General features: G+C 44.6%; 1 protein-coding gene across 9 annotated transcripts in view; it reads left to right on the forward strand.

Moving 5' to 3' along the window:
- The window catches only part of PPP1R13B (protein phosphatase 1 regulatory subunit 13B), a 68,040-nt gene extending 56,432 nt beyond the window's left edge, over positions 1 to 11,608 (forward strand). For all 9 annotated transcript variants that reach the window (XM_053363403.1, XM_053363146.1, XM_053363221.1 and 6 more), the window contains 7 exons: positions 147 to 648; positions 5,155 to 5,915; positions 6,744 to 6,881; positions 6,977 to 7,110; positions 7,249 to 7,415; positions 8,847 to 9,046; positions 10,332 to 11,608. In XM_053363403.1, the coding sequence (XP_053219378.1) occupies positions 147 to 648; positions 5,155 to 5,915; positions 6,744 to 6,881; positions 6,977 to 7,110; positions 7,249 to 7,415; positions 8,847 to 9,046; positions 10,332 to 10,373 (1,944 nt within the window). In that variant the 3' untranslated portion in view covers positions 10,374 to 11,608. The remainder of the gene's footprint in view (positions 1 to 146; positions 649 to 5,154; positions 5,916 to 6,743; positions 6,882 to 6,976; positions 7,111 to 7,248; positions 7,416 to 8,846; positions 9,047 to 10,331) is intronic.
- Positions 11,609 to 11,762: the final 154 nt, after the last annotated feature.

Below are 11,762 nucleotides of genomic sequence, written 5' to 3' on the forward strand. Positions count from 1 at the left end.
TTTCTGTATGTGCTATGGGCCTCTCTGGCAAGATTTTGTGTACTTCGTCCATGAGATATGTGTTAAAAAGGGACTTGTTTTCTATATAGGATAGAAGAACAGCCTTCTCAGCTTTTCAGACACTTCTTCTGTTTTCCCCTCCACAGGGTCTTGATATAGGGAAAGTACCACCTACCATCCCTGGAGCAAGTAAGCAGTTGCCCCAGAACTATGGGACCTACCCAAGCGCCATTCCGTTGGGAACAGGTTCTACCAATTCCCTTGAAAGGCGAAAAGATGGCAGCCTCCCGAGACCAGGCTCTACAGCAGCAAGCCGGCAAAGACCTGTTCCGTTACCACCAGCCAGCAGCGTTCATCAGCCAAGCTCCTCGCAACAAATACAGCAGAGAATATCTGTGCCTCCAAGCCCCACATATCAACCTTCTGGCGCCCCATTATTTCCAGGTGGCGATGGCAGGCCTGATCTTCCCTTAACTGTGGCCATCAGGCCTTTCTTAGCTGACAAAGGCTCAAGGCCCCAGTCTCCCAGGAAAGGGCCCCAAACCGTGAACTCCAGTTCCATCTATTCCATGTACCTTCAGCAAGTGACGCCACCAAAGAACTATCAACAGGCTGTATACAATACCCTGAACAAGTCCGTTAAAGCAGGTAGAATAATTTGATGTTGCATCTCTCTTCTGTTTAAGAGCTGTTTGATACTTACAGGAGTTAAATTAGGTTTGATGTAAATTAAAAAGGTAAAGGTACCCCTGCCAGTACGGGCCAGTCGTGTCCTGTCCGCAGACACTTCCGGGTCACGTGGCCAGCATGACGAAGCTGCTCTGGCGAGCCGGCACCAGCGCAGCACACGGAAAAGCCGTTTACCTTCCCGCTATAAAGTGGTACCTATTTATCTACTTGCACTTAGGGGTGCTTTCGAACTGCTAGGTGGGCAGGAGCTGGGACCGAAAGACGGGAGCTCACCCCGCCGCAGGGATTCGAACCGCCAACCATGTGATTGGCAAGCCCTAGGCGCTGAGGTTTTACCCACAGCGCCACCCGCGTTGATGTAAATTAGATCTTTGCTAAAAAAAGTGCTGTTTATTTCAAATGGTAGAAAAGAGCTTGGGCATTCTGCTAACCCAGGATTTCTTTACAAATAACTGTACATTACAGGTTTGCAGCATTGCATCTAATTGGGAGGCAGAAGTGGGTTATGCTTTGCTACAAATCTAAAATTGGGGCTTGTGCTCTTCCTCTCTCTACATCGTGACAGGTCTGAGGTGCTGAACAATATTTGCTTCAAAGACAGTTGTTAAGGGGACATATTTGAACCGGTTGGGGTGGAGCTGCAAAGCTAGATTCTCAGCATGTTTGTCACTGCTGCTTACCAAGAAGGAGAGGGGTGAGGCGTCAAAGTCAGCGCAGTGCATACACACTGGAGAGCTAATTCATTGTTTCCGCCAGTGCACCCATACTGTGCAGACCTCTCCCCTTTCCTTCTCTCTAATTGGCAGCGACATACCTGCTGGGGAAATAGTGATGTGATTCTGTCTCACCTGATGAACCACTTCTGCAACCATCTCAAGGATTACTTTAGGGGCCTGTTTTATTGAATTAGTTGTTTCCAACTAATCTCAACTCACTGAAATTAGTGAACCTGAGATAGCCCTGTTCATTAATTTCAGTGGGTCTACTCTGAGTACTCTAACATCGACTACAACCCAATATTTAGATGAGTGATTGGGGGGAGTGAAGTTAACACTAGGTTTATTAGCATTTCCAGAAGAGACATGGAGGTATTAATATAATGCTAAAAGACAATAATAATAATAATAATAATTAATAATAATTTATTATTTGTACTCCGCCCATCTGGCTGGGTTTCCCCAGCCACTCTGGGCGGCTTCCAACAAAGATAAAAAATACACTAAAATGTCACATATTAAAAACTTCCCTGAACAGGGCTGCCTTCAGATGTCTTCTGAATATCAGGTAGTTGTTTATCGCTTTGACATCTGATGGGAGGGCGTTCCACAGGGCGGGCGCCACTACCGAGAAGGCCCTCTGCCTGGTTCCCTGTAACTTGGCCTCTCGCAGTGAAGGAAGCGCCAGAAGGCCCTTGGAGCTGGACCTCAGTGTCCAGGCAGAACGGTGGGGGTGGAGACGCTCCTTCAGATATACTGGACCCAGGCCGTTTAGGGCTTTAAAGGTCAGCACCAACACTTTGAATTGTGCTTGGAAACGTACTGGGAGCCAATGTAGGTCTTTCAAGACCGGTGTTATATGGTCTCGGCGGCCGCTCCCAGTCACCAGTCTAGCTGCCGCATTCTGGATTAGTTGTAGTTTCCGGGTCATCTTCAAAGGTAGCCCCACATAGAGCGCATTGCAGTAGTCTAAGCGGGAGATAACCAGAGCATGCACCACTCTGGCGAGACAGTCTGCAGGCAGATAGGGTCTCAGCCTACATACCAGATGGAGCTGGTAAACAGCTGCCCTGGATACAGATTTGACCTGTGCCTCCATGGACAGCTGTGAGTCCAAAATGACTCCCAGGCTGCGCACCTGGTCCTTCAGGGGCACAGTTACCCCTTTCAGGACCAGGGAATCCTCCACATCTGCCCGCCTCCTGTCCCCCAAAAACAGTACTTCTGTCTTGTCAGGATTCAACCTCAATCTGTTAGCCGCCATCCATCCTCCAACCGCCTCCAGACACTCACACAGGACCTTCACCGCCTTCACTGGTTCTGATTTAAAAGAGAGGTAGAGCTGGGTATCATCCGCATACTGATGAACACCCAGCCCAAACCTCCTGATGATCTCTCCCAGTGGCTGGCTGCATGTAAATGTTGAAAAGCATGGGGGAGAGGACAGAACCCTGAGGCACCCCACAAGTGAGAGCCCAGGGGTCTGAACACTCATCCCCCACCACCACTTTCTGAACACGGCCCAGGAGGAAGGAGCGGAACCACTGTATGACAGTGCCCCCAGCTCCCAGCCCCTCAAGACGGTCCAGAAGGATGTTATGGTCGATGGTATCAAACGCCGCTGAGAGATCCAGCAGAACTAGGAAACAGCTCTCGCCTTTGTCCCTAGCCTGCCGGAGATCATCAACCAGTGCGACCAAGGCAGTTTCAGTCCCATGATGAGGCCTGAATCCCGACTGGAAGGGATCCAAATGGTCCGCTTCTTCCAGGCGTGCCTGGAGTTGTTCAGCAACCACTCGCTCAATCACCTTGCCCAAGAATGGAAGATTTGAGACTGGGCGATAATTGGCCATCATGGCTGCATCTAAAGATGGTTTTTTAAGAAGCGGTTTAATAACCGCCTCTTTCAGCGGGTCTGGGAAGGCTCCCTCACGAAGGGAAGCATTCACCACCCCACGAAGCCCATCGCCCAGTCCTTCCCAGCTAGCTTTTATAAGCCAGGATGGGCAAGGATCCAGGAGACAGGTGGTTGGCTTCACTCGTCCAAGCAGCCTGTCCACATCCTCGGAGGTGACAGATTGGAATTGATCCCACACAACTTGACTAGACAGGACTCTAGCACTCTCCTGCCCTGGCCCTGCTCCCACGGTGGAGTCTACTTCTTCCCGAATCTGAGCGATTTTATCTGCAAAAAACTTTGCAAAATCATTGCAGGAGATCATGTGGCCCGTACTGGGCCCCGATGTCGCAGGTGGTTCCGCTAAATTGTGAACCACCTGAAAAAGTCTTCTTCGCCGTCGCTATCGCCACTTGGTAGGCTCGACGTTGAGCTGTAACCTGTGTCCGGTCAGATTCGGAATGAGTTATCCGCCACCGGCGCTCTAGCCATCTCAACAATTGTTTCATTGCCCTCAGATCCGTGGAAAACCACGGGGCTCTCCGGGCTCTATGCAATCAGAGAGGGCGCTTCGGAGCCAAACAGTCAATAGCCCTGGTTAACTCCACATTCCAGCGGGCCACCAGGGAATCGGCTGAAAGGCCATCAACATGGGATAAAGCATCCCCTACCACTCTCTGGAAACCATTTGGATCCATTAAGTGGTGGGGGCGGACCATCCGAATTGGTCCCACCTCCCTGCAGAGGGGAAGGGTCGCAGAGAAGTCCAGTTGCACCAGGAAGTGATCTGACCATAGCACTTCTTTCGTTTCGCTTTTACTTAGTGTCAGATCACCAACATCCATAGAGGTAAACACCAGGTCCAAGGCATGTCCGCGGCTATGGGTTGGGCCAGACTTATTCAGGGACAGCCCCATGGAGGCCATGCTTTCCATGAAGTCCCGAGCGGCCCCTTGTAAGGTCGTGTCGGCATGGATGTTAAAATCCCCTAGGACAACCAAGCTAGGTGTCTCCAGGAGAACATCCGCCACAACCTGAAGCAGCTCGGGCAGGGAATCCTTGGTGCAGCGAGGAGGTCGGTACACCAAAAGGAATCCTGTACTGCCCCTATTGCCCAACTTCCAGGACATAGGATTAAAACCCACTTGACCTGTCTAGTCACAATGTGAGAGGGAATATGATTGACCTCTGCAAACATTAGAGGGGGCTAGTGAGGGATTTACATTCTATGCATTTATGTTGAAAATTACTGTTGATAAGAGAACTAAGAACTGTCAACTTGCCACTAATAACTTCATGTTGGAAATGGATAAATGCAACAAAATGGTGAACTATCTTGTATTCTTTCTTGAAGCCATGGATGTCCTCAACTATATTTGAGATATAATAACAGAATGTTGTTTTTCATTTCGCAGCAGTTTGATGTCACTGTATCTGTAGCTTAGTGGGCACCTTTGGTGTGCTACTCTTTGTTCTCTTTTGCTTGCTATTTAAAGCACATCATATCTATATTTCATAAAGGGGCTGACTTGCAAGGAATACTACACATTAGAGATGTTTAGGCTTTTTAGTGCTGTATGTCCTTCCTTTTTTAGATATCTATACCCAAGAACCATGACCTCCCTTCCAAATCTTCCCCACTTTTATGACTGCTTTATAACTGCATGAAAATGTCCATAATTGTTAGAAAGATGAGTTGCTTTTAAGTAGCTTCCTCATGCATTTGAAGCTACAAAATTGACAACTGTCACCATTAATTTTTATATGATTTTTAAAACAACAAACAACACTTCTGAGAAGTTATTCCATGTTGATTTAGACCCATCTCTAACTGCTACTTTTTCTTCTCAGTTTATGGGAAGCCTGTTGTACAGTCCGGTTCGACTTCCCCTTCGCCGTTGCCGTTCCTTCACAGCTCTTTGCCTGCCAATCCATCACAGCCTCAACCTCCTAACGAGTATAGTGAAAAAGATCAAGAACTGGAAAACATCCCACCCTCTGGTGATAACAGCAACGTAGAAAACATCCCTCGCCCCCTCAGCCCCACCAAGCTCACGCCCATCGTGCATTCGCCCCTTCGCTACCAAAGTGATGCCGATTTGGAAGCCCTTCGCAGGAAACTCGCCAATGCTCCCAGGCCCTTGAAGAAGCGGAGTTCCATCACTGAACCAGAAGGCCCCAGTGGGCCAAACATTCAGAAGCTATTGTACCAGCGCTTTAATACCCTGGCCGGAGGAATAGAAGGTGCCCCTTTTTACCAGCCAAGCAACTCACAGGACTTCATAGGCACCTTGGCAGATGTTGACAATGGGAACACAAACACCAATGGCAATATTGAGGAGCCCGTAGCTGTGCCCCCGACAGCTCCTCTTCCTGATGAGCCTTCATCAGATGCCAATGATAACGAACTACCTTCTCCTGCAACTGAGGAGTTGATCAGCGAAGAAAACACAAATCAAATGCCCGAGACAACAGAGGATGATAACAACAACAACAACCCTGCTATAGCCCCTTCTATTGAGCGGCCACCTAGTCCAACCCCAGAGGCAGAATCCCCAGAAGAGGAGGAAATGCAGCCGCCACCTGCTCTTCCTCCTCCTCCACTTCCTGCGGTAAGATACTGCGCCAAAACCAGTGTGATCTGCGGGAGGGGGGCGTAAGCAGTGCTATGCCACATCGTGGAATCTGCAAAACTTTGAATCCACTTTAGGTTGAGTGTGTACAGCGAGTCCAACCCCCCCCCCCGCCCCATAAAACTTTCTTAGTATATTCTAAATTTTTCCCAAACAAATGGCCAATAAGTCTAACCTATGTCTTGGATGTAGGACAAAAGTGTTCCATAGGGCAAGTTAGGCAAGTACAGAAGCAAGATTTGACTCTGCCTGCAATGTGTATTTTGGTGAAGTGCACTTTGATCCACAAAGCTGAAAGCAGTGTAACAGTCGCATTGTGACCTGCCAAGTTCTTGATAACCTTGGTTTTGAATTCCCAGGCAGGCAGACAAAACAAAAGGTTCATCGAGCTGCTGGTGGGCTCCATTCAGCTTATAGTTGTGCAGGCCTGTCTTTTAAGGCCTTGGTCCTCAGTCGGTGGGTTATGATCATGCCACCAGCACCAAACATTTATAAGTAAAAGGGAGAGAGCAGGACATGTACAGTTAAAAGCTAGATCTTGGGTCTGAAAATATTAAAGACTATTGTCATATGGGAATACATCAAGCGGGCTCCCTTTCAGTTACATTAGGAAAACAAGTAGTGGCGATTATCTAGATATTATGAGCATTAAAGAAAAGCTAGAGACAAAGTTGGGGCAGTTCTCATGTTTCTACTAGTTCCAGAAAACGAAAGTTTAAAACAGGATAAATTTGTCTATGATAGACTGCAGTTCACAATGTTCTGATACTGATGCAGTTTGAAACTCAGGGTTGCCTTTTTACTCAGACCAAAAGGACCAACCTGAAGAAACCCAATTCGGAGAGAACTGGCCACAGCTTGAGGGTCAAGTTCAATCCCTTGGCTTTGCTGCTGGATGCCTCTTTGGAGGGAGAGTTTGACCTGGTGCAAAGGATCATATATGAGGTAAACTTGGAAATATTGTTACTCACCTATGTTATGTTTTGATGGTGGAAAATATTTAAGTTCATGCAGTCAGTCCTTGTTTTCCCCCAACTTAGGTGGATGACCCCAGCAAACCTAATGATGAAGGAATCACTCCTCTGCACAATGCAGTGTGTGCTGGCCATCATCACATAGTTAAGTTCCTGTTGGATTTTGGTGTCAATGTGAATGCAGCAGACAGTGATGGATGGTAAGAGACCAAGTCGAGCACACACTTCTGTTGGGTGCCAACAAAAGCTAGTAACCAGTTACTAGTGCAAATCCATCTTCACAGGAACGAGGGCACGTTTTGTCTCACTTGACGTTGAGTCTTTTGCTTTGTTTTCAGGACTCCTTTGCACTGTGCTGCCTCTTGCAACAGCGTTCATCTCTGCAAGCTACTTGTTGAATCTGGAGCAGCAATTTTTGCTTCAACCATAAGTGACATAGAAACTGCAGCAGACAAGTGTGAGGAAATGGAGGAAGGTTATATTCAGTGTTCCCAGTTTCTGTATGGTAAGTTTCAGGTTCTATAACTTGAGATTTCAGAACTTTGCTTGAATTTGTCCTTCCTCACTTGTTCCAGGATCTAGAAGTATGGCATTGCTTACTTTACAATGAAAAGTGTGTATTCGATTTTGTGTGAAGATTTATGCAGCACCTTTCAGCCAGCTGATCCTCAAGGCAGCTTACAGCAGATTCCAAGTACACCAAAACAACAATAATGTTAGAATACCGACTGTTGTTGTGGAGAGGCAAATGAGGTATCAAATTAAGAATGTGTGACATACACCGTGTGGCTAGTTTGCTCACTAAATCAGATGATAAAGGGGTGGAAACTAAGGTAATACAGGTTGTATTCTTCATTGATTTGAGGAATTCTGTGTGCTGTTAGTGGGAACACTGTGTATGTGAGTGGGTAGAAGAGTGGAGAAGGCGTTAGACACAAACACATCTTCAAATGTTCCCATGTCTGGCTTTAGGAAATGACTGCCTTTCTCACCATGAGCTGTGACTCATATTTAGCCTGCTTTGGAGCAGAAACAGCTGTGCCACAAAAGGACAGAGCAGTTCTAGTAGGATCCAGAATGTAGCAGCCTACCTACGAATCTCCAGAAACATGCACTTGCCATATTGAATAATAAAGGAAGGGATAATTATTTCCTGTTGACTGTGCTTAAGCGATTGCAATGTAAATTACTGCTTGAGCTGCTGTAGCTTAAGCCAAGTCATAAAATTCAGCCACCAAAACGTGTTCACAACCTCGGACAAAATGGCCATTCTCATATTAGTGCTAGTAGAGTGAGGTACTCAGAACAGATATATAATGGGGTATAATAGGGACGCAAGTGGCGCTGTGGTCTAAACCACTGAACCTCTTGGGCCTCCCAACCTTTATTACCTTTTAATGGAGTATAATACTTACTGGTGTAATCTCCTAGAACTAGTTGCAGGGTGCTTCTTTTGCCTTTCCCCATGACAAAACCACCTGTCTCTAGAAATCAGGCCTTATGACTGGTGGGATTTGATAAGAACCCTACTCCACCTCTGGTCCATGACAATTTCACATGTGTGTATTTATGTCTGGTCCATCTTGTTTTCATAACTCTTCATATTTTATCCTGGTGTACACATTTTAAGTGTTTTATCCAAAAATATGCACTTAAAAATGACTGTTGGTACTTTCATTGAGTTGAGGATTGCATCACAGAATCTGGAGAAGTGTGAAATCTATCCATACATTAATCTGGAAGGTGCAAATTAGGTCAGTTTGCACAAAAATGCAGACCAAACAGAATTCTCTTCCCTCACTACAATTATATTACACATTGTATTACATTTCTATGCTGCATAAGAGCCAGGGGCGTCACGATTGCAGTATCCATTTTCCAAATAGTGGTTATTGCTTAGTCATGTTCGGTTAATGTAGTTGTTTCTTGGTCATAGGTGTGCAGGAGAAACTGGGAGTAATGAACAAAGGCATTGTGTATGCGTTGTGGGATTATGAAGCTCAGAACAACGATGAGTTGTCATTCCATGAAGGAGATGCAATTACCATTTTGAGGCGCAAAGATGACAATGAGACAGACTGGTGGTGGGCTCGTCTCAATGACAAGGAAGGCTACGTGCCTAAAAATCTCTTGGGGGTAAGTCTTGCACGCTCTTCCTAATTCCAGCACAATACAGTGCTTTTCAGAAATCCTCCAGATTGCTCAATTAGGAATGATTAAGACAGGGGTACTGGTTTATTTGGAAGAAAGTTCTTCCTGAACTGTACCACTGCAGGTTCAAGTACAGATCAAGAACAGTAAAAAAAAAGGGGAGGGAGGAGCTGGTCATTTTAATCTCCACAGGTAGAGTTGCAGACCTCAGAATAACTCTTTTTAAGGTGGTGAATCATGTGGAATGTATAGAATATGGGATAGTCAAACAGGGTTCATAGAGAAATTTAACTAATAAACTGGGGCTCAACAGAAATTACCATACTTTTCTGCGTATAGGACTGTTTTTTTACTCTAAAATAATGTTCAAAATCTGGGCTTGTTTTATACACAGATAGTATCTCCCCCCATTTTCTCCCAAAAAATATACATGGGGGCATCTTGTAGATGGAAAAATACTGTAGTTTTCATTGTTGAATTCCTCCCAGATTATTTATAATGTACATTGTGCTGTTACAAACTTTCTGTCAGCACAGCATTTCTGCTTGCTTGATGGAACAATCTCCCCTCCCCTGCTGTTCTGGTAACTCCTACACACCCCAATATTCTGTGTTGCTTCTGACACCCATAATTTGCAGTTACTAGTACAGTTCTCAAGAGTGCAGCTTTGTCTTCTAAAACACAATACTAAGCTGCAAGCCTCTATGAAAGGAGACAGGATGTTGAACAGGATGCTGTTTGGGCCTTCCCTATACATGCCAAAGACTTACTTGTGGTGGGCCCAAGCACTCAACAAGCAAAAAGCAAGAAACCTCCATAGAGTGGGTATGGATCTGAATTGGAAGACAGTGGGCTTTTGGCCCTAAACAAATCTGAAAGCAAACTCAAATGATGGCAGTGGAATTTGCTTCCAAATTTGTGTGTTAAGTTCAGAATGCTACTATTAGTCCAAAGCTTGAAACAATGTGGAACAACCAGTTTTCAAGAGAATCATTTTCTAATACAAGGGTTTGAACAGTTAAAATTACTAATGTTCCCATTTAGAACTGATTATTACTATTGTTGTAAATTGTGAAGCATCAGCCTAAAGCACCTTTTCAACAGCTCAGTTGAAAAGATTCTAGCAGAAATAAAGGGAAATGGAACTAATATGTATGATGCTGTCAAATTATTCTGCTTAAAAGTTGCTTTTAATGCAGTGGTAGAGTTGTAAAAACTAATATGCTTTATAATTTGCTAAATAATAATTTTAAATCTTGTTTTATTGCAGTTATATCCAAGAATAAAACCTAGGCAACGAACTCTTGCCTGAAAACCATCATTTGGCAATACAGTATCTTGCTGGCAACTGGAAGTATACACTGGAAACATTTTCAATCACATTTCACCAGAAGTAAAGCTATACTTGTTTTAATTGGTGCTCTTGTTAAATTGATGGACAGCATTTGAGATTTCCGATCTGAAGTTTGTATGTGAGATCTGTTCCATGTTCACCCACCCAGTCATTGGGAGAGGTACTCAACACAGCCTACAGTATTTTGCCAATTGAATTAAAAGAACAAAACTTGTGCTAGATGTTAAAAACCTTTGCAAAACACAGGTATGCTGTCTGATCCATTCTAGTCCACAGTAACTGTCAAGGTCTTTATTAAAATTGTCAGCTGATTGTTGAGTTTACTGTGTAAATCCTTGAAGAGCTTGGTAAGTTGGCACCTGGAAATTACCAACAGTCCTCTGGTATAAAAAGTGTTATTAACTAACAGAGAAGCATCAATGCTGAATGGATTTTTGCACATTTCTCAAAACCACGTTCCTTCACTTGATGTTTTTTCATGATATTCTGCTTACAGCACCACTTTAAACTTTCTCAAACACACCCACACTGAATTCCATCTTCTGGACAAACCTGCATTCATATTTAAGGGATCTGTATGTCTATATGAAAGAAAAGTGCAATAGTTGAGAAGGTAAGAGTCAGGTTATAAAAAAGCTAATAGGTTCCCTTCAAGGACCTTTAAATCTTATCTGTGAAAGTAGGGAGGGGGTCTGAAGGACTGAATAAAGGCTGAGCTGGCTATGTAGAGAGTGAAGGGAGAAAGAAGAGGACGTCTTGCTGTTTTGGCTGGGGCAGCATCTGTGGTTCTTGGCAGCCCGGCATCTTGTGCCAGGGTGAGTTATGCAATAACTTTATCCACTATCTAGTTTCGAGCAAAAAAAAGCACTTCACTGGAATATTAGTTGTACATTATTTTATATACAGAAGTCTATTTTGAACTTCCCATTATGTTGTAGCCATACGTGTTTTATAATTTCCTCCCTGTAAACTGTAGGCCATTTGGCTTTATTCATGTACACGGTGTGCATAATTTATATATCCATTGATGCAGTGCTGTAACTTGCTTTTACCACTGTTTAGCATTAATTGTATATATTGTGGTGATGAGAAGTGGAAGGGTATTGTAAAAGAATATTTGCTAAATGAATGTGAGTTAAAAGCCTATGATACACTGCTAATCCAGTGTGCACAATAAAACTACTGCTAAGGTATAGTTGTGGTTGTAGGTGTTTCTTACCCAAAAACATTTTTTAAAGAACATAATTTGTAACGAAGCCCCCTGACCCATTGAATGTACCTGCCTCTGCTTTCATGTCTACACAGTAACCAGTTTGAGCCTGGCATGAAACCTTGTGCAATAGTCAA

This window comes from Podarcis raffonei, chromosome 1 (genome assembly GCF_027172205.1).
Source record: "Podarcis raffonei isolate rPodRaf1 chromosome 1, rPodRaf1.pri, whole genome shotgun sequence".
NCBI lineage: Eukaryota > Metazoa > Chordata > Lepidosauria > Squamata > Lacertidae > Podarcis > Podarcis raffonei.